At 43.5% G+C, this 23,434-nt stretch overlaps 1 protein-coding gene across 2 annotated transcripts in view; it reads left to right on the forward strand.

The window, feature by feature from the left end:
* LOC142317166 (serine/threonine-protein kinase PLK2-like) overlaps window positions 1–23,434 on the forward strand; it is a 95,866-nt gene that overhangs the window by 5,031 nt on the left and 67,401 nt on the right. For both annotated transcript variants that reach the window (XM_075353228.1, XM_075353236.1), the window contains exon 4: window positions 13,567–13,696. In XM_075353228.1, the coding sequence (XP_075209343.1) occupies window positions 13,567–13,696 (130 nt within the window). The remainder of the gene's footprint in view (window positions 1–13,566; window positions 13,697–23,434) is intronic.

Consider the following 23,434-nt stretch of genomic DNA (forward strand, 5'->3'; position numbering starts at 1 on the left):
GTACAAACTGGCAGAAAATGTAAAACATCATGGACAGTGCTCTTTTCTACTGGATGCTATGGACGGCAGAGAAAAGCACCTGGCTATTATTGGCAATCCAGCTAGCGGGCCACATAAATTATGTGGTGGGCCAAATTTGGCCCATGGGCCTTGAGATTGACACCCCTGACTTAATATAATGAAAACAACTTCGCCTCCATGGCTGGTCCTATCATAAACTCCTCATTAGTGAAATCACATGTCTCAGTAGTACTGCCCTATAATTAGCTCCAGCATACTTCCCCCACAGTAGAACTGTGAAGCCCCACAGGTGCGGTGTAGCGGTGCATTACCTTCAGGGACTGTACGTGGCGGGAACAGTCTGGTCACAGGTAGGGAACCTTCTTTTAGGATTTTCGTGACGCCACACTCGGTATTGCGGTCAGTGGAGACCGCCACTGCAGATTAAGGGGTGTCTGGGGCTGATGGTGGGTGCAGTCAGTTGTTGTGGCATCCCGAGAGTGAGGCGAGCCCCACGGCCCTGTGTAAGTGTGTGGCACCACAAGTCACAGAATGACTCACACGCACAAGCAGAATGTCTTTCAGGGTTTTTACTCACTGTTGATGGTAGGGTGAGTAACCCGGGCGTAGCTGGGATGAACCAGGCTGGAACCAGGTATCCTTCCGGCTGGCTGATGAGGGTGACTACCAACTCGCCTTCCTTAGCCCTTTGTGTTTTTGTGGTGACCCCGACTTGAAGTCCCTACGGGGGTCACCCAGGGAAGTTGCTGCTGCCTGTTCTCCCCTCGTTTCGGCCCGTTTGCTTGTAGCCTGGACTAGGTCACTCCGGCTGCTTGCCTCCTGTGAACTATGGGCCCTCTCTTTGCTATGTGGCTGCGGACTCTGTGGTGTTGTCTTGAGGGTCTGAAGTGCCCCCTCAGGCAGGTTTGGCAGAAGAAAGGTGAATCTATCTCTGCACTGGAACCTGTTACCCTTGCGGGCCTGGTACCTCCCTGGCAGTCCCCTTACTCTGCCACCCCTTTACTCTCTCTAGCCTTGGGTGGATTTCGGGCGGCTCTACCAGGTGACCGATCTCCCCCATCGGTAGTCACTGCGCGTATGCTGTCAGCTTGTGACATACTCCAAGGTCTGCTGCATGCGACTGCTCTCCCTGAGCTGCACTTACTAACTGGCTCACTTGTGGGTTCTGCACGTCCGCTCTGTCTGAGCTCCACTTCCAGACTCCTCTCTCCTCAACACTCTACTTCAGACTGCCTGTTCCTCCTTCTTCCTCTTTCCCCACTGTGCCTGCCTACGCCACCTAGCAACCAGGCTCTCCACCACACCCCTTGAGTGGACATGGAGGCCACGCCCCCTCCTGGAAGCTCTCAGGAGTCCTCCCAAAGGTACATGTATGAGACCTAATTACTATGCGCCTGGGTAGTCACACCTCAGTCAGCCTTCTGGATTACCTGTATTGTACTGCCCCCAGCATGGGTGCAGTACTCCGTGGTGCCTGACCAGGTCAGGGGCGCCACAGAACCACAAGTCCTAACAGTAGCTACTCACTCCCTGATGAAGCAGCTCTGTAGTCACACAGGGTTCCAATCTGGAGCTTCTGGTTTCAAGAGCTTTGCAATGCTGGGAATAGTTGTCATTATTCTTTTTAATGAGAAGGCAGGTGGAGTGGGCAGCTTATGATAACCTGGCTGTTCTGTGGTTATGGTATAGCTGCAGGGCTCACTGTCCTATCATATATAACTGCAAAATAGAGATGAGCAGACTCGCAGATAAATAGGACTGGTGGGTCCCTGTTAATTTTTTAAAAAATCCAGTTCCGTTCCAGAATACGGTTTCTATATAAGTCTATGGGGACCAGAACCCAGCGATTAAAAGTGGTGGAAGGGATGGGGGGATGGCAGTGCGCGCTGTACTCACCGAGGCTTCGTTACATGGCTGTATACCCTAGCCATTGTATCTGGAAATCATAGCATGAAAGAAATGTATCCTTTGTAAGGGTCATTATTTCCACTCAATCCCCAGACCACAATTCCAGATAGGGGTTGCAGGGGCACGTTAGACAAGTAATTTCAGTACCAGTTCTCAAAAAATATTGACACTTGAGATCCACTATGCAGCAATACAGTGCAAGACTGACCATTGAAACAGGCTGGTACATATGGTGCTGATCCCATGAGACCCTTACAAAATCACCCTAACTGGGCAATATTAGATGGAGCTGTGGCATACACCTTTGATTTTGAAGGGGGGCCAGTGTGGGACTGTACATCCCTGTTTTCCACCTCCCTTTTCTTAGGAAAGGAGTGTTCCGAGCGATCTTCAAACTCTACCTCTACCTCTTTGGACACTGCGAGCCATATGATGGGTGCTTCTACAGACATAACTTTTCTCTTACTGTGTATCTTCCACTTGACTCTGGTCATCGCTTGTCAATTTCAAAGACTATTTTTGCTTCTTGAAAGCTGTCTCAACAAATTCCTTTAGCTGGTCCACCTGTAATTCCTGGGCAGATAGAAGTTTGGCAGTTTGTTTCCCCTTGCTTCTCAATGACCTTCAAGAGTTCTCTCTCTCTGTGACTCAGCTAGAGATTTCCAGGGACAGCATCCACTCACTTGGTCACTTCTTCTCTGGCTGCCAGGAGGGCTTCCTCTCATCACAATTACTTAAGCAACTGAGGGAAAGAAGAGGGGATTTGCTCTTTATAACAGCACCTCAATCGTTGAGCAATGGGAGCTCAAGAGTCAGAGCTCCTCGTAGCTCTTGTTCCAGATGATATTGTTCAACTTGTCTAGGCCTAGGTCTGCCCTTGGATTCAATTCTATGCTCTAGTTTAGCTAGCCAATAAAGATAATCTGACATCTTTTCACGAGAGTCCTGGTAAGTGGTGTGGAGTCTACAAAGGAAATTGTGGCAGCCTGCATCACTTCCATAGCAGGACCCTTCAGACTATTCACAATTCTCTGTTTCTTCTCAGCATCAGTGCACTGCTAAACTTCTAGATACTGCAGAGCAACATCCCTCCTTTGTGTTATAGACTTCTTCACCACCTGGGATGGAATTGACACCCGAAAAGGTTCTCAGACGACGGATGGAGCCTTCAGGCTGTAGTTTGTCAACCTGGATGACTAACTTGTCCATGGCTGCCTCCACCACGTCAACCGTAGTGGTTGTTTCCTCAGGCTTGTCCAGTGCAAGAGTGGGAAGTAATTGTCTACTAGACCTCCTAGGCTGTGTATTTGCTTCTGGACATGATGTCCTTGCTTTAATCCTCACAGGACAGATGATCTTGCAATCCTGCCAATGTTTTAATGACGCAGCTATGACAGATGAAAGTACCCCTTTTCCAGTGTCCCTTCAGTAGTGATCAGGGCAGCTGATTGACCCTCTTCATTACTCCTTCTGTCATCCACTCTGGGACTTACAACTCCATGGACTTGGTTCATGATCTGCAGTATGTCTTCAACAGATACATTGGTGAGTTCACCACACATTGTGAAACTGTGTTCCTGAAGTATACTTCTTTCCCCACACCACAGACACTTGTGCTTTGGTTAAAGACTCCATATTAGCGATAATGTTTTGATTTATATCAGCAGTAATCTATCCATTCAGAACAACCTTGATGGGATTAGGTAGACTTGGTTAATAATGTATAATTGAGACTTTTTTTGCTCACTGAAGGGGGGATTCCAAGATCTCCTCCTAGTCCTCCCTATTAATAGTGGAAATAAGCAGCTCCCACGTGTTTTTCACCTTCAGAGAAGTAAAACCAAAATCTGTTGAGAGCATGTGTGTGAACAGGGCTGATATAAGACCTTCATAAACCGATTGCAATATCAAGGTAAAAGATATTAAATTCATTAACCGAGAGAAGCTATTTTACCTAAAAAATTCTTTTTATTTACATATATGCCACAAACAAGGTACACAAATAGAATTATTAAAAATTACTGAGAAGGAAAGGTGGGAAACAGTACACCCTACTCCTCACCCTTCCTGTCATATAGGGGTCGACGTCCTAAGGTTTATTGACGCCCCTATTCCTCGTCGACTGAGGCCCTATAACAACCCTCCACTCACACTAGTAAAGTACCGTGTGCCCTAGTTTAAAGTGGGTAAGGTGAAACACCCAAGGTCAGACCCATATAGATAGTATGTGACATCAATTTAGTCCAGATAATAATTCACTGTCAGTAAATGTCATAAATCATCTATAGGGGGATTATTTACTCAGTCGACTATCAGTCAAGAGTATCAGATCATAAGAACTGCTGTTGCATATGTCCAGGATGCACCCTACGCGTTTCGCCCTCTTATCAAAACACCAGGGCTCATCAGGGGTATAGAACATAGATCCTTGACAATTAAATCACAGCTTCAACCTAGAACAAAAAACATAAATATAATAATCAATACACTGTTACCAACTTGGAAGTCAATAGTTATGTCAAAAAATATATATAATGTAATCAAAGAGAGGAACAAGGACAGTACTGACCGGTGATAGTGAGTTACACCAGAACAGTTATAAATACTGTTAATAATTTGTCCTCCAGAATTACAGACCAGGAAAATGCATCTATCAATACAAACAATACATGATATATATACAAATACGGATACAGATATGAGGTATCTATTCACTCCAACCCTCCTAGACAAAAGAGGGCTTACATATTAGATAAAAGAAATATATACCTGTTAAAGCAGTCCCGGGTTATAGACATATCCCTCAGCCAATCTGGGAGATCTCCCGAGGTTCAGAACACACCCATATATGCACGTACTGGTCTATGAGAGATCAAGTCAGGACACACAAATCAAATCCCCTCTGTCTGCTTCAACAGTGTGAGTAAACCATACATCTCAGTACATGAATCCGTACATCCATTAGGGACGTTTTGATAGAAAAATCACCTCAAATGGCTGTCCCTGCCGATTTCACAGGACATAAACAATGTACGTACATGTATACAGGGCCAATACCCAGACAGTACCTGGTCTAGTTAAGGATAGATGTCAGCACTTTTAAAGATTCATCCCGTGCCACAGGCTCAATCACGTAATAATGGTACAAATGTCCTCAGGAAAAGCCAGTCTTCCCTTCAAAAACATATATATATACATGGCGTAAGAATGAACAGATAAACACGCCCCACAAAAGGCTATATGGACCTTAGGAGGTGCCGCACATACCTCAAAAAATCCGGGTCCCGGTCTAGGCAACACCTCTATTAGTGCCTAAATAGAAGGGGATATAACCCAACTCAGTCCCATTATACAACCACTAAAGATCATATACACCATAAGCTCACAGCATAGCAAAGAATTGTTTCAGACAAGGCAAAATGGAATTACCTGGACGAGCAGTGTCATCTGGGTAGCGATGTGTATCCAGTACGGGTGTGCTAAAACATAGCAATCTTAGCCGACTTTTAAACCCCATATTCCGCGCCAAAACACAGCTGATCCGCCGCTCCCGTAACGTCACTTCCGGGATGTGCAGCATAAAACATCATCCCACCGGGTCTGGGACTGCAGTGAATAGTTCCGTATACCCGGACGTTCCTAGCACATCGCGCATGCGCAAAAGACCCGCGCATGCGCACATTATCAACATTACCACTTAGAAAGAAGGAGCTTCGCCGCAATCGCGCATGCGTGGATTAATCACCGCACGAGCTTATTATACTCCCGAAGGTGAGACCGTCAGGTGGATCTCACACAACCGCCACAATTTTGTAATAACCAAAAGCACGAATACCCGAAATGGGGAAAATATTTGTATCCCAAAAGGACCCGATAGGTCCCGCCATGTCAAAAACAATAATGTACTGATGATACATATATGATTTAGAGAAGTTAAAAAGAAGGGGGGGGGGTGGGGGGGGTATGTCCATTCAAAACCATCCCTCACGAAAGTAACAGTGTTCACAATTAAAAGCAACATAAGGCAGTCACAGATAAAACACTGGCTACCTGATTGTGTCATATCCTAAAGCAACAATAATAATGCCCAATATCCAGGATTAATAGGTGGGCATAAATTCATGTCAGGCCCACTACAGGCCAAATTTATTTAAAGGTATGGTCGAATTCACTTTTATCAAGTCAAATAAAGCTAGTATAGCTTACGTGCTCATTTAAGCCATCCGGATACACGGACCCTAGCCAGAAAATCCACCTCGCCTCTCTTTGTAACAAAATTTTATCCCAGTCCCCTTTTCTCTCCGGTTCTGGGACAGATTCTATGGATTTGAAACTTACATCCTCATAGCGACCATTATGTTCCTCATTTATGTGCCTAGCTATTGGCGTATCCCTTTTATTCCGAATGTCACCCAGATGTTCTCCTATTCTGACTCGCAGTTGTCGTTTTGTTTTACCAACATAATTTTTAGGGCAGCTACATGTAAAGAGGTATATGACCCCTTGAGTCCGGCAGTTCGCAAAAGTACGGTTTCTATATATCCTGCCAGTCGTCACACTCTTAAACTCTTTAGATGGATCAATGTAGTTGCAAAATTTACATGCATGGCATTTAAAGGTGCCAGACTCTCTTTTCGTCAGCCAACTAGCCCCACTGGTTTCAGGAGGGACATAATGGCTTTTAACCAATCGATCCCGTATATTGCACCCCCTCCTAAAAGTAACCGATGGAAAAGAGTGAATTGATTCCTCTATGTCTTTATCCTGTCTGAGGATACCCCAATGATTCTTCAAGATCCTCATCACCTGAGAATGCTGATCATCATATGTTGCAATAAGACGAGTCTTATTCTCAGCCTCCTTACTTTTAGTTGTATTTAAGAGACTATGTCTCTCAACCTGGGCCGCCTGGGAGAAAGCCATCTCAATGGTTTTTCTGGGATAACCCCGATCAGAGAACCGTTTTCCAAGTTGCACCGCTTGTCTGTTGAATTCCTCCTCATTGGAACAATTCCTGCGTATACGCAAAAATTGTCCCTTCGGAATTCCTCTTTTTAAATTTGGGGGGTGATGGCTTTCCCATCTCAGAAAACTATTAGTGGCGCTCGGTTTCCTAAAGAGTGTAGTCTCCAATACGCCATTCGCCTCTTTCTTGACAAAAATGTCCAAAAATGACATTTTATCAATTCCAACCTCATATGTAAATTTTAATCCCAGATTGTTTAGGTTGAGTTGTCTCACAAAGCCTTCAAAGGATTGAACACTTCCAGACCAAATGATAAATACATCGTCGATGTATCTCCCCCAGAAAACTATCTGGGGGGACCACTCGGTTAATTCATCTCCAAATACTACTGTGTCCTCCCACCAGCCCAGGAGCAAGTTAGCGTATGTGGGGGCACAGGGGCTCCCCATTGCTATGCCCCTGAGCTGGTGGTAGAACTTGGATTTGAAAAGAAAGATGTTCCTAGTAAGAATAAATTCCATAAGCTCCAGTATGAACTTATTATGGGCCTCAAATTGATTCCCTCGTGTTTTCAAGAAGTATTCAATAGCGTGCAAACCAGCAGAATGAGGAATACTGGTGTATAGGGATTCAACGTCAATGGACGTAAGAATCATATCTTTATCCAATACAATCCCTTCCAATTTGGTTAGGAGATCCAAAGTGTCCCTAATATATGAGGGAAGAGAGGTTACAAATGATCTAAGTACCCGATCCACATACATACTGCAATTCTGGGTGAGAGAGTCGATGCCCGACACAATTGGTCTACCCTTAATCGGGTTCGTCCCGTTCTGGTGTAACTCACTATCACCGGTCAGTACTGTCCTTGTTCCTCTCTTTGATTACATTATATATATTTTTTGACATAACTATTGACTTCCAAGTTGGTAACAGTGTATTGATTATTATATTTATGTTTTTTGTTCTAGGTTGAAGCTGTGATTTAATTGTCAAGGATCTATGTTCTATACCCCTGATGAGCCCTGGTGTTTTGATAAGAGGGCGAAACGCGTAGGGTGCATCCTGGACATATGCAACAGCAGTTCTTATGATCTGATACTCTTGACTGATAGTCGACTGAGTAAATAATCCCCTTATAGATGATTTATGACATTTACTGACAGTGAATTATTATCTGGACTAAATTGATGTCACATACTATCTATATGGGTCTGACCTTGGGTGTTTCACCTTACCCACTTTAAACTAGGGCACACGGTACTTTACTAGTGTGAGTGGAGGGTTGTTATAGGGCCTCAGTCGACGAGGAATAGGGGCGTCAATAAACCTTAGGACGTCGACCCCTATATGACAGGAAGGGTGAGGAGTAGGGTGTACTGTTTCCCACCTTTCCTTCTCAGTAATTTTTAATAATTCTATTTGTGTACCTTGTTTGTGGCATATATGTAAATAAAAAGAATTTTTTAGGTAAAATAGCTTCTCTCGGTTACTGATATAAGACCTGGCAAGCCTGGTGACTTAAGAATACCTATCAATAGGAAGGTGGATATGGTTACTATTGCATTTTGTGAATATGATTGTGATTGGAGAGCGGACCTTAATTGAAGTTATCTAAAAAAAATTGGGATCATACTTATTTCTTAACTGATCGAAATATAACTGATCATAAAGGTCGCCAAGTAAAAGGAAATTTTAAGTGCTCCAAAATTGAGAGGATGGGTGAGATACTGGGGCTTGAAAATAAGGGTTCTGCCATTTAGGCATGTCCTTTAAAATATGAGCAAAATTTGACCCTCATCTCGCCTGTCTCCAGACTAACCATGCCATCTAGAGTATATGCAACATTTTGTGAATATCATTTTTATCAATCCTAGTAGAAACTAGTGTTTGCACCTCCTCCTAGTGACTGTCCGAATTTGTCAGTTGAGCACCTGGCACCCAACCCATTAGTGCCTTAAGCTGGCCTGCTGTATAATAAAGATAAAATCTGGCAGAGCTGTACTGAGTTTTTTAGGTGTTTAAAGAGTAGATAATTTAAATTTGGGCTGAGAACTACCAAACACAAATGATGACATTAGCACTTTAAAGGGAACCAAACATCAGGATTTTGGTATATAAAGGTAAAGCCAATGCAGTACTGGCACTATCAGGCACAGGCTGTACATACCATTAGTTGTCAGCTTGGATGTTTAGGCTGTGAAATCCAAGTTTATGAAGTTCCCCGATTAGCTGCAGCTACGATATCGTCTCCTGCAGCTAATCGGTAAGATCAGCTGTTCTCCAGTCCTGTTGTGACCGCGCGTGCTCCCGCGGTCATAATGAGATCTGAAGAAGCGAGGGCGCATGCGCTGCCCTCTCAGGCACAAAACTGGGTAATGCGGGCTTCAAAAACATGGCGCCGGAGATAAGCGCTATGTGTAGGTGCCAACTCCGGCGCCATGTTTCTGAATAGAGAAATGTGCATACAACCAGAGAGAGGGAGGAATAGGCGGCGGGGGGCGGGAATCATGTGCATAACCCGCCCGGATATTATCTGGAGAAGTGCACACGTCAATGAAAAAGTGGATGAATTTTCAAACTTCATAAACTTGGATTTCACAGCCTAAACATCCGAGCTGCCCACTAATGGTATGTACAGCCTGCGCCTGATAGTGCCAGTACTGCACTGGCTGCACCTTTTATATACCAAAATCCTGATGTTTTGTTCCCTTTAAGTGTTGTGAAAAAAGATTTAGGGATAGGCACCAGACTGTCTTGCAAAGTATAACTGAATTTCGGCAATAATGTCATCTTAATTAGGTTTATGCCTCCTGGCACTGATAAAGGTAATTTCCCCCAGAGATTCAATTTCAGTTTAGCATAGTCTAATGAAAGCAGAATGTTAGAAGAGAGATCCCTTTTGCTGTCTTGATGAATGTTCTTCCCTAAATATTTACTGTAAAATTGGTAAAAGTGACAAATAATCTAGAAGGCCTTAATGCCGATTTGCTCGTTTATAGAAAGGTCAGAAAATCTACCAAATTTATCTATAGTAGAAATAACATAAGGTAAAATGTCATAAAATGATTATATTAGTAGCATATAACCCAATGGTATCCATCCGATCAGCTATAGATATGTCTTTCATTAGTGGTGTAGAGCAAATTCTAATGTAATGCATGTAAGGAGATGTTCCTCCTCTCATTCTCGTATACAGTGCCATCCAGTCTCCAAACGTCACGTGTGTGGTTGGCACCAAAGATCTCGATCTTGGTCTCATCACACCAGAGAACCTTGAACCAGTCTGTCTCAGAGTCCTCCAAGTGATCATGAGCAAACTGTAGACGAGCCTTGACATGACACTTTGAAAGTAAAGGTACCTTACGGGCTCGTCTGGAACGGAGACCATTGCGGTGGAGTACGTTACTTATGGTATTGACTGAAACCAATGTCCCCACTGCCATGAGATCTTCCCGGAGCTCCTTCCTTGTTGTCCTTGGGTTAGCCTTGACTCTTCGGACAAGCCTGGCCTCGGCACGGGTGGAAACTTTCAAAGGCTGTCCAGGCCGTGGAAGGCTAACAGTAGTTCCATAAGCCTTCCACTTCCGGATGATGCTGTCAACAGTGGAGACAGGTAGGCCCAACTCCTTGGAAAGGGTTTTGTACCCCTTGCCAGCCTTGTGACCCTCCACGATCTTGTCTCTGATGGCCTTGGAATGCTCCTTTGTCTTTCCCATGTTGACCAAGTATGAGTGCTGTTCACAAGTTTGGGGAGGGTCTTAATTAGTCAGAAAAGGCTGGAAAAAGAGATAATTAATCCAAACATGTGAAGCTCATTGTTCTTTGTGCCTGAAATACTTCTTAATACTTTAGGGGAACCAAACAGAATTCTGGTGGATTGAGGGGTTGAATAATAAATGACCCTCTGAATAAACTTTTCACAATTTTAAAAAAAAGAACTAACATTCTTTTTTGCTGCAGTGCATTTCACACTTCCAAGCTGATCTACAGTCCAAATGTCACAATGCCAAGTTAATTCCGAATGTGTAAACCTGCTAAATCTGCAGGGGGTTGAATACTACTTGTAGGCACTGTAGTTACAGCAGTAAACATATAGGTATAATTATTGCCTTTTGCTTATTATATCCGGTTCATTAATACATCATGCAATTGTACATAAGAAATGGATTGGTCTCACCCAGTTGTAGGTACAGGTCAGTTGTTAGAAGGGGGTCATCAGGATAGATAGATCGGGTGGCTGTCCATGGCCGGGCAGGAGCTCTCTCCCTGGCAGGAACTAGCTAAACCCTCAAACCCCATTAGTTCCAGCCCTTACAAGGGCCGTCCCAAACTGAACCTGAATAGATTGGCCCTAAAAATTCATCACCATGGAACCTCCCGACGCGTTTCTTCCACCAGAATTCATCAGGGGAGATGCTGTAGGTGAAGGGCTAAAGATGCAAGTATAGAGACCCCAAAATACAAGTGGTCAGGCTCTAGGCTCTTGGATGGTTTTTTGTCAGGTTACGGCTGGCAATTTTTGTGTGTACATGTATGGTCAAAAGCCTGTTTCTTGGAGGATATATTAACCCCACATTGTATATTACATTGGTGAGTCATTTTTGGAGGTTTTGGTTCCCACTGGAATATATCCTCCTATGACCCTAACCTAACTAGCAGATAGGATTATAGGTTTATGCTCTGCTTACCCGGCTCATAGCAGTCATCATTTTACAGTGTCTATGAATTTTGGACACTAATTTGGTGTTGAAGCCCCTCGATGTCCATCTGGTGAAAACAAAATATTACTGACGGACACCATTGGGGGGGCTCCAACACTATATATGTTGGTCCTTTTGGACTTGAATGTTGTTTCATTTGTTTGCACAAAAAATTCTTTTATAAATTGCAGCACTACGCAATTTTTTTAAACGATAATTCTATTAAAAGTTATGTATTATCCCCTTTCTCACTGCTGATATTTAGATGTAATAATATTAGCAAATACCTCCAATTACAAATGTAGTATAGTTCTTCTGATTCACTATGCCGCATACCTCATGTGCAGGGCATTGCACAACTCTGCATTGTGACCACTGCTACATCTACAACAGATGAAACAGGGATTCTATGAAACTAAAGGGTGCTTTACACGCTGCGACATCGCTACCAATATATCGTCGGGGTCACGTCGTTAGTGATGCACATCCGGCGCCGGTAGCGACATCGCAGCGTGTGACACCCAGTAGCGACGATCAACGATCGCAAAATTGTGCAAAAACAGTGATCGTTGACACATCGCTCCTTTCCTTAATATCGTTGCTGCTGCAGGTACGAGGTTGTTTGTCGTTCCTGCGGCAGCACCAGACATCGCTATGTGTGACACCGCAGGAACGACGAACATCTCCTTACCTGCGTCCACCGGCAATGCGGAAGGAAGAAGGGGGGCGGGATGTTACATCCCGCTCTTCTCCGCCCATCCGCTTCTATTGGACGGCTGCTTAGTGACGTCACGGTGACATCGCTGTGACGCCGAACGCACCTCCCCCTTGAAAGAGGGATTGTTCGGTGGTCACAGCGACGTCGCTAAGCAGGTATGTGTGTGTGACACTGCTGTAGCGACAATGTTCGCTACGGCAGCGATCACCAAATGTCGCACGTTCGACGGGGGCGGGTGCTATCGCGCTCGACATCGCTAGCAATCGCTAGCGATGTCGCAGCGTGTAAAGTACCCTTAAGTGATAACTCATTGGAATAAGGCTTTCTTGCCTTATATTATGCTGCTCTCAGATTATATAGCTAAAGCCTGCTAACAATTTCCTTTTAATGGAAACCCATTACCCCCTTCCAAGAAATTGAAATAACTGTGCATCCAAATTTTAAGTGATTTTCTGAATCTCAATGTTATGTTGCATGAATAGATTGAGCTCAAAAGCTGAGTCCATGCAATTTTGAGCTGATATCAGCTCCAACAGCTGGAGTTGAAAGTAATTTTTTTAACCCTATAGATCCCTCAATCACATGGTGGCTGGGGTCATGACTTTCGGCTTACTGTGGCATTAAAATCTGCCATCCGTCTATACCTATTATGCTAAAGTTCATGACCCTGTTTCCCCATTAAAAAGATTTATCATATTAAAAATTAAAAAAGTACTGTACACATAATTGGTATCTCTGGGTTCATAACCACACTTACTATACAATTATCATTAATTATCATGTTATTTAACCTGCATAGTGTTCGCCATGAAAAATGCTGTTTTTTATCAATACTGCCTCCCTAAAAATATAATGAAAATGTAAAATTAGCATACATCCCAAAATGGAAATTTCAACTCAACATTTGATATTGACATACGGTAATAGTATTGGCATAATCATAATTATAAAAATAAAAAAAGAATATATCAGAATTTCTATTTGTTGCAGGAGTGGACACAAACAGAAGAGGTCAACTGTGCAAAAACAATATGCGGGCCCTTAGCAATCCAATAGCTCCTCAAATGCACAATTTCACCTCGTTTGGAGGTAGATGTGGACCCCTTAATTTGTAGGTCCCTGTGCAGCTGCACCAATAATATATCTGGTTTGCTGTGTATCATGTAGTATGATATCCTAGTTATCTGCTTACTATCTAATTTAATATTTTGTATTATTATGGGTAAATGATCTTTGTTCTTCTTCTGTAGTCACTTGCTCACATCTTAAGGGTACGGAAACTGTTGACAGAGCCGGAGGTGCGATACTATATGAAGCAGATCTTACAAGGGGTTCAATTCTTACATCAGCAAGGTATTATCCATCGGGACCTAAAGCTGAGTAAGTAGAGTATTACTTTAAATCACTGGTGGGACCTGTGGCCTTGTCTCCCATCTTTGTGGACAGTAGATGTTTTCAGTTCAGTGAGATTTGCATTTATTTTGTAACAGCCAAAAGGTCACAAATAATCTCTCAAGAATATTCAGTCAGTCTGGCTCCAGAAATAAGACATTCCACACCGACATAAGCCTGGCACTTCTTAACATACTTTACAAGTAATAAAACTTAAACCTGCTCACATAATCTTCATCTTTCTTCATCTTAGTGTGTACAATTGGTATGTCATACTTGTAACTGTTTTTACGTCAGCTGTGCTCACTCTCAGATTCATTCATTACTAGCTTGGCCTGATGCTTGACGCCAAGTCTAGCTCTTCCAAGATCCCTACACTACCCAAAGCTTATCACTTATATACAAATCATTGTATTATACCTCACATAATGACAAAAGTGAAAAGTAGCATGTAACTGTATATACTAAATATATACATATATATATATATATATATATATATATATAATATATATATATATATATATATGCACAAACATTATCATGTGGAAGCGAACAGTAGTCGTCACTTCTGTCTAAAGCTTGAAGGGGATTTTCCAAATAATTCCCATTTTAGACTATATTATTACTTGCTAAAAATGCACCTGCGACTAGGGAGATTCCAAAACTAGAGTCCCTCCCTTAGTGTTTCCCTACACAGTAATACTTCAAAACACTGGCAAGGAATTATAATTTAGCTCCAGTAACATGAAGATGGCATTTGCATTTTGAAAGCTGTTGTTGTGAATACACAACATGCAGTCAAAAGAGCTCTCGATGGAAGAGAAACAGAACATCATTGGGCTGAAAAAATAGAAATCTATCAGAGAGAGAGGAAAAATGTTAGGGGTGGCCAAATCAACAGTTTGGTATATTCTGAAAAAAAAAGAGGTACACTAGAGAACATGGGAACTCAAACAAGCCTGGATGTCCAAGGAAGACAATAGTGGTGGATGGACACAGAATGCTTTCCTTAGTGAAGGAAAACCCCTTCACAACATCCACCCAAGTGAAAAACACTCTAAAGAAAGTAGATGTTTTAGTATCTAAGTCTACCATAAAGAGATGACTTCCTGAGTGCAAATTCAGAAGGTTCACCTCGGGGTGCAAACCATTAATTAGCCTTAAAAATAAAAAGGCCACATTAGACTTTGTCAAAAAGCAACTAAAGAAGCCAGCCCAGTTCTGGAAAGTATTGTATGGACAGATAAAACAAAGATCAACCTATACCAGAATGATGGGAAGCAGGAAGTATGGAGAAGGCTTAGAAAGGCTCATGATCGAAGCACACCACATCCACTGTAAAACATGGTGGAGGAAGTGTGATGGCCGGGCATGCATGGCTTCCAATGACACTGGGTCACTAGTATTTATTGATGATGTGACTGAAGACAGAAGCAGCCGGATGAATTCAGAAGTGTACAGGGATATACTTTCTGCTCAGATTCAACCAAATGCAGCAAGCTTGATTGGATGGCACTTCACAGTACAGATTGACAATGACCCAAAACATACTGCGAAAGCAACCCAGGAGTTGTTTAAGGCAAAGAAGTGGAATATTCTTCAATGGCCAAGTCATCACCAGATCTCAAGTACATTGACCATGTATTTCACAGACTTAACACAAAACTTAAGGCAGAAAGTCCGACAAACAAGCAACAACTGAAATCAGCTGCAGTAAAGGCCTGGCAAAGTATCACAAAGGAGGAAACCCATCACAAAGGAGGAAACCCAGCATTTGGTGACTTCCATGGCTTCCAGACTTCAGGCAGCAATTACCTATAATTGATTCACTATGAAGAATTAAAAATGAGCATTTTATTTATGGTAAAGTTGTCTAATTACTTTTGAGTATCTGAAATGAGGAGGTTTTGTAGAAAAATGGTTTCAATTGCTAAACATTTCACAGGATATTTTTGTTCAACCCCTTTAATTAAACCTGAAAGTCTCCACATGAATTGCATCTCAGTTGTTTCATTTTAAACCAAAAATAGCGGCAAAGGACAAATCACGAAGAATCAGTCACTGTCCAAATATTTCTAGACCTAACTTTATATATACTCTGGAGATCAAAATTAGAGAACAATGTATGATCACTTGCTTTTTTTCAGAAATAATGTAATCTACATTGATCAAAATTTTGAATGTTTTTTGTAAGGGGTACACCATGCCACTAGAACAGTGTTTTACAAAAGATCCAATATTTATCAACATAAAACCTTTAGTTTGCCCAAAAGGTGAAAATTATAGAACAACAGTGACTGTAGCACATAGAAAGATAACTAAATTTTCTGAAGGTAACAGCAACCACCAATTAGTGAGAAGTGTGCAGTCTCTCACACTGTCCTGTTCTGATTTTGGTCCACTCTTCTATTAGTCTCTTCCAGAGTTCTTTGACTATTGTGGGTTTCTTCGCCATAACTTTGTCACCAAGGATTTTCCAGAGGTTTTCTATTGGGTTTAGATCAGGACTCCGGGGTGGCCATTTCATTGTTTCAATGTTTGCTGTTTCAAGGAACTGCTTTACCCATTTTGCTGTGTGACAGGGGGCATTGTCCTGCATGAAAATTGCTGGCTGATTGAGTGATGAATGTAAGTAAGGAACCACGTATTGTTGAAGAAGGTTCTGATACACACTTACATTCACTCTGCCGTGTAGTTGTATAAGAGGTCCAACTTCTGCTGCAGAAAATATTCCTCAAACCATGACACTTCCTCCACCACCTTTCACTGACTTCTTAACATATTTCGGGTTCAGTCTTTGCCCAGATTGTCGTCGAACATAATGTTTCTCATCAGACCCAGATAAATGAAACTTGCTTTCATCACTAAAATGAACTGTGGACCACTTCTATGTCCACACAACATGCTCCTCACCAAAGGTGAGTCTAGCCTTTTGATTCTTTCTTTTTATGAGAGGTTTGGTTACTGCACAGTGGGCTTTCAGTCTAAATGCTCTTAAACATTGTGACACTGTATGACGAGACAGATACTTACCCTGTTAGGTGCTGAACTGGAGAGAAATTCCAGCTGCAGTGTTGAAACAATTACCCATGGAGATTCTCCACACTATCTTGTCCTTTCTAGCATTTGTCTTTCAAGGGCGACTAGCCTTCTTGGGGGAAAAAAACAAACAAAAGGATATGCTGACGTTCCAGAATCATGGGGATTGTTGTTAATCATTTGTCGGAGTGCTCAGATGAAGTCCACCAAGGAAGACATAAATTACCTAACAGATCCGGCATATCCTATATGTTTAAAATCCTTTCTTCTTTATTCAAGACATGGACAGATTAAAACATAGTGCGAGGCACACACCACACGTGACCCTGACACGTTTCCAGCGCACACTGCATCCTTAATAATGGGATAACAAAAATATAACAGATCCGGCACATCCTACACGTATTAAATCCTTCCTTCTTTATTCAACACATGGACAGATTAAAACATAGTGCGAGGCACACACCAGACGTGACCCTAACACATTTCCAGCTCACCCTTGCGTCCTTAATCATAGGATAACACAAGATGTTACAGGTGAGTATTTAAATCTATGAACCATCAATCAATTTGGCACATTCATATAAAATAGAAAAAAATAAAAAAAATAAAGCCAATGAACGAAGAAAGAAACTTTTTTTAACCCTTCCAAATCACTTTTATGTCACACGGTTCAGACTAGAAACTAAACTGGAGTTTTGGAAGGACCCATGTGCATTGCAGAGATTGTTCTAATAGATGTAATAAGACTGAGGCCACTCGGGGATTAGTGCGAGTGCTCGCATGACACTCAGCTCACACTTGCAGCACAGTGTGAGCCGTGTGTCATGCGACTGTGGTCTGGTCCTGCGATCAGACCACAGTTGCGGAGAGGAGGGCCGGCGCTGCGGAGGAGAGGAAAGGATTTATCTCCCCATCTCCTCCGTTGCTGGCTGATGCGAGAATCGCATTGCACTCTGCTGTAATGCAGGTGCAATACGATGTTTCTCTCGTACCTATAGACTTCAATGGGTGCGAGTGAAACAGAATCGCATTCCACCCACAGCATGCTGTGATTGTTTTCTTGGTCCGATTAGGGGTGAGAAGTGATGCCCGGACTGCCGGGTATGACATTTCACTTTCAGAAGGTCACAAACCCTTAAAAATATCATATCGCCCAGTAGATTAAGGGACCTACTGTACATACTACCAGTCTCCTCACAAATAGCATTTCCCCAGGGAGTTTCAAATGCTTTTTTTTTTGTTTTTCCCACATACATTAGGGAAAACAATATGTCTTTTCCCATTCCGACATATATGACTTGTCAATCAGACTATGTAATCTATCTAGTGGAATATCCTTGTGAAAAAAGATATGTGGAACGTACAACCCAACCATTACATAAACGTCTCAATTCCCCCAGATACAACAACAGGAAGGGTTTCATGCTTCATGGGCTATTGAAGCATTTTCTCATGGCACATGACAAAAATCCAGATCTCCTTAAGGTTACTCCTGTTGAACATATACAACACGCCACTGCTAATCGTTTGAATATTTTGAGTACAAAGGAAACATACTGGATTTATAACCTAAATACATAAAAACTAAAAGGTCTAAATGAAATTACAGATTTTTTTTATGTTAAAAAGATTTTTTAAATCAACAAATAGTGCTATAGTTTTTTATTTTTGTTAATATAGCAATATATATATATTCCCATGGAATAATACACTTTACATATAATTAATGATAGATGTTCCCATTTTTAATCAGATAGGTTTTACATAAACATGCTACACTAATATATATATACTAGAAGGTGGCCCGATTCTACGCATCTGGTATTCTAGAATTTACGTATTGTGTAGTTAATGTCTGATTTTTGTTATATATATATATATATATATATATAGATGTTGTTGTGTGTAGTTGCCAAGTGTTTGTGTAGGGCGCTGTACATATTCTGGGTGTTGTCTGGGTGTGGCGGGGGGTGAGAGCGGTGTTGTTTGTGTGTTGCGTTGTTTGTAGAGCGCTGTGTGTCTGTAGCGTTGTGTGTGTGTTGCGCGGTTTGTGTGGGTGTGGGGTGTGTGTGTGTGTTTTGGGGGGAGGTATGTTTTGTGCAATGTGTGTGTTGTGCAGTATGTGCGTATATTTGTGTGTGCCGCGGTGTTTGTGTGTTGGGTGTTGTGTGTGTGCGGCGTTTTCTGTGTGTGTGGGTGTCTGTGTAGGGCAGTGTTTGTGGTTCCCAGTGTGTGGTGTGTTGTGCAGTGCGTGTGGCGGTGTGTGTGTGTTTGTGTGTGTGTGTGTGTATTTTGGAGGGAGGTGTGCACCCCACATCGTGCTCCATCCCCCATGCTGCGCACCCCCCATCGTGCTCCATCCCCCATGCTGCGCACCCCCCATCGTGCTCCATCCCCCATGCTGCGCACCCCCCATCGTGCTCCATCCACCATGCTGCGCACCCCCCATCGTGCTCCATCCCCCATGCTGCGCACCCCCCATCGTGCTCCATCCCCCATGCTGCGCACTCCCCATCGTGCTCCATCTCCCATGCTGCGCACCCCCCATCGTGCTCCATCCCCCATGCTGCGCACTCCCCATCGTGCTCCATCCCCAATGCTGCGCACTCCCCATCGTGCTCTATCCCCCATGCTGCGCACTCCCAAACGTGCTCCATCCCCCATGCTGCGCACCCCCCATCGTGCTCCATCCCCCATGCTGCGCACCCCCCATCGTGCTCCATCCCCCATGCTGCGAACTCCCCATTGTGCTCCATCCCCCATGCTGCGCACTCCCCATCGTGCTCCATCCCGCATGCTGCGCATTCCCGATCGTGCTCCATCCCCCATGCTGCGCAATCCCCATCGTGCTCTATCCCCCATGCTGCGCACTCCCCATCGTGCTCCATCCCCCATGCTGCGCACTCCCCATCGTGCTCCATCCCCCATGCTGCGCACCCCCCATCGTGCTCCATCCCCCATGCTGCGCACTCCCCATCATGCTCCATCCCCCATGTTGCGCACTCCCCATCGTGCTCCATCCCCCATGCTGCGCACTCCCCATCGTGCTCCATCCCCCATGCTGCGCACTCCCCATCGTGCTCCATCCCCCATGCTGTGCACCCCCCATCGTGCTCCACAGTCACACATCAGACAGTATACACACACACATCTGATTGCATACACTCACACACACACCCCACTTCTCCCTGTGCCCACCGGTGGGCGGTCCCAGCAGCTGTGCTGCTCGCCGTGCTCCTCTGCCGACACTCACAGATCCGATCGCATACACTCACACACACACACTCACACATCAGAACACACTCACACACATCCGATCGCATACACGCACACACACACTGACGATATCGCACATACGCGCTCACACAATCACAACATCCGGAGATACCACATGCTTCCGGCCATGTGATCCTCCGGCACGTCCTGGAAGGTCACTGCACAGTATCGCCGCCGAGAAGCAAGCGATATCACGGGATGTTGTGAGTGTGTGGATGCAATCTGATGTGTGTGTGAGGTGTGTGTGAGAGTGAGTGTGATCTGATGTGTGTGTCTGTTCTTATGTGTGTGCGTGTGTGTGTGTTCCGCCGCTGCAGGACCTTGATGCGCTCACCTGGGAGCCGGTGTACGCTGGTAACCATGCTACACTATTACATGGTTACCAGCGTACCCCGCCCCCCGCTCGCACGGGAGCCCACACCAGCGTACGCTGATGTGGGCTCCCGGGGGTACAGCACTCACCTGGGAGTCGGTTCGGGGAATGCGTGCGGGGGGCGGGGCCAGAGCGAGCGTGCAATGCGTGAGGGGGCGGGGCGTGGCCGAGTTGCCAATGCGTGCAGGGGGCCGGGGCGAGAGGCCAATCCATGCGAGGGGGCGGAGCCGAGGCAAGGCGAGCAGCCAATCCATGCGGGGGGGCGGGGCCATGGCGAGCTCAGCGGCCAATCCGCTGTTTGTCACCGTAAGGACACAATTTTGGAGCAAGACAGACAGACAGACAGACAGAATAAGGCAATTATATATATATATATATATATATATATATATATACATATACATATATATACACACACACACACTACAGACCAAACGTTTTCTTTATTTTCATGACTCTGAAAATTGTAGATTCACATTGAAGGCATCAAAGCTATGAATTAAAACACGTGGAATGAATTACTTAAAAAAGTGTGAAACAACTGAAAATATGTCTTATATTCTAGGTTCTTCAAAGTAGCCACCTTTTTGCTTTCATTACTGCTTTGCACTCTTTTGGCATTCTCTTGATGAGCTTCAAGAGGTAGTCACCGGAAATGGTCTTCCAAAAGTCTTGAAGGAGTTCCCAGAGATGCTTAGCACTTGTTGGCCCTTTTGCCTTCACTCTGCTGTCCAGCTCATCCCAAACCATCTCGATTGGGTTCAGGTCTGGTGACTGTGGAAGCCAGGTCATCTGGCGTAGCACCCCATCACTCTCCTTCTTAGTCAAATAGCCCTTATACAGCCTGGAGGTGTGTTTGGGGTCATTGTCCTGTTGAAAAATAAATGATGGTCCAACTAAACGCAAACCGGATGGAATAGCACGCCGCTGCAAGATGCTGTGGTAGCCATGCTGGTTCTGTATGCCTTCAATTTTGAATAAATCCCCAACAGTGTCACCAGCAAAGCACCCCCACACCATCACACCTCCTCCTCCATGCTTCACGGTGGGAACCAGGCATGTAGAGTCCATCCGTTCACCTTTTCTACAAAGACACGGTGGTTGGATCCAAAGATCTCAAATTTGGACTCATCAGACCAAAGCACAGATTTCCACTGGTCTAATGTCCATTCCTTGGGTTCTTTAGCCCAAACAAGTCTCTTCTGCTTGTTGCCTGTCCTTAGCAGTAGTTTCCTAGCAGCTATTTTACCATGAAGGCCTGCTGCACAAAGTCTCCTCTTTATAGTTGTTCTAGAGATGAGAAGGTGTGTCCAAACGTTTGGTCTGTACTGTATATAAATTTGATATACTTTTTAGGAGAAGAAAAAAAAAATCTGACACCCATTTTTAAATATATATAGCTTTTAAAATAAATGAATTTAAATAAAATATTTGTATACTGGTCATAGGGTTTCTAAAGCCATCATCCTTACTGTTTCTGCGTCCCTTATTGTAATAAATAGAAATCACAATGGGCTAATTATGTATTTGTTTATTTTTTTTTGCTCATTTTTAGAATTTCACTTCGACACTGCCAGTTACAGATCTCTGTTTTTTTTTCTCAGAGACACCCCCAAGTAGCTTAGTTGGTTATACTGATACACAAAAAACCCCTTCCATGTAACAGTGGGGTTCTAGACTATAGACATACATTTTAAAAATGCTTTTTTTTAGCTCCATTCTTGTTCTTTACCTTTTAGAATTTCCCTTCCACACTGCAAGTTGCAGATCTTTGGGGTTTTTTTCACAGGGAACCCCTAATCCGAGTAGCTCAGTCGGCTAATACTTGTATACTGATAAAAAAAAACCTTCCATAACACAGTGGGGTTCTATAGGCCATAGACATACATTTTGGAAAATGTGTTTTTTCTTTGTATTTTTTTGTGGTTTGTTTGTTTCTTGTAGTTTCCATATGCATAAAATTGTCCAGATGCAATTTTTCATTTGCGTGCTTTACATATTTATTGTTTGTATCATACCAACTATCCATGTATAACATGGTGATGTTTTGTGTTTTCTCTCTGTTTTGTCTCAGAGTACACCCTTTTTTTTCAAAATTGAAGGGGCTGTGCTTTAAGATACCTGCTCCCTATATATATACAGCTATGTATACCTCCTTGTATATGTGATTTTCCTGAGGAAAGGGTTCTATAAATCACTATTGATCTACTCCTGAATGTTTCTCTGACTACGGCAGCGCAGCAATCATACCCATTATTCTTCTCCTGGTGTTTGCTGTTACAGTATATTTGTGGGGCTGCTGCACATGTCATTTTGGTAATTTCCAGTTGGTTGTGACTCACACAACTTGCCAAGGTGAGTATTTCCAACATTTTTTAATCATCTTTCTCGGATAAAACCCCAGATTGCGCTTTTCTTCCTCCAGCTCACTGCATCTCGTAATAGTGAGATGACAGATGTTCATGCAAGCACCATGCAATACACCTTACACAAGTCTGGAATAGTGGCCCAAAAAAAGATAACAAAACCTCAACTTCAATATCATCATAAGAAGTGTTGGCTTGAATTTGCAAAGAAGTATGAAATGTGGACTATAGAAGATTGGAAACGGATGATTTGCAGTGATGAGACGAAAGTGAATAGACTAGGCTTTGATGGGCGCAAATAGGTCAGGAAGAAACAAGGGAGAAAGAGGTTAAAGGATCGAGAAATTGATGGAACTGTCAACTTCGGTGGAGGAAGCCTGAAGATATGGGGTTGTTTCCCAGCCACAGGCATTGGATACTTGACGAAGATCAATGGTGGTCTCAATACTGAGCTATATGTAAGTATCCTACAAGACGAGTTACTTCAAACACTCTAGTACTATGGGTATGAAAAGGACGACATAGTGTTCCAGCAGGACAACGACCCAAAGCATAAGTCAAGATTGGAGAAGAAATGGATCAATGACAATGAAGTTGAGGTACTAGTTTGGCCCCCACAGTCTCCACACCTCAACCTAATCAAGCACTTATGGGTAGAGATGAAGA

This window comes from Anomaloglossus baeobatrachus, chromosome 1 (assembly GCF_048569485.1).
Source record: "Anomaloglossus baeobatrachus isolate aAnoBae1 chromosome 1, aAnoBae1.hap1, whole genome shotgun sequence".
In the NCBI taxonomy this organism is placed as follows: Eukaryota; Metazoa; Chordata; class Amphibia; order Anura; family Aromobatidae; genus Anomaloglossus; species Anomaloglossus baeobatrachus.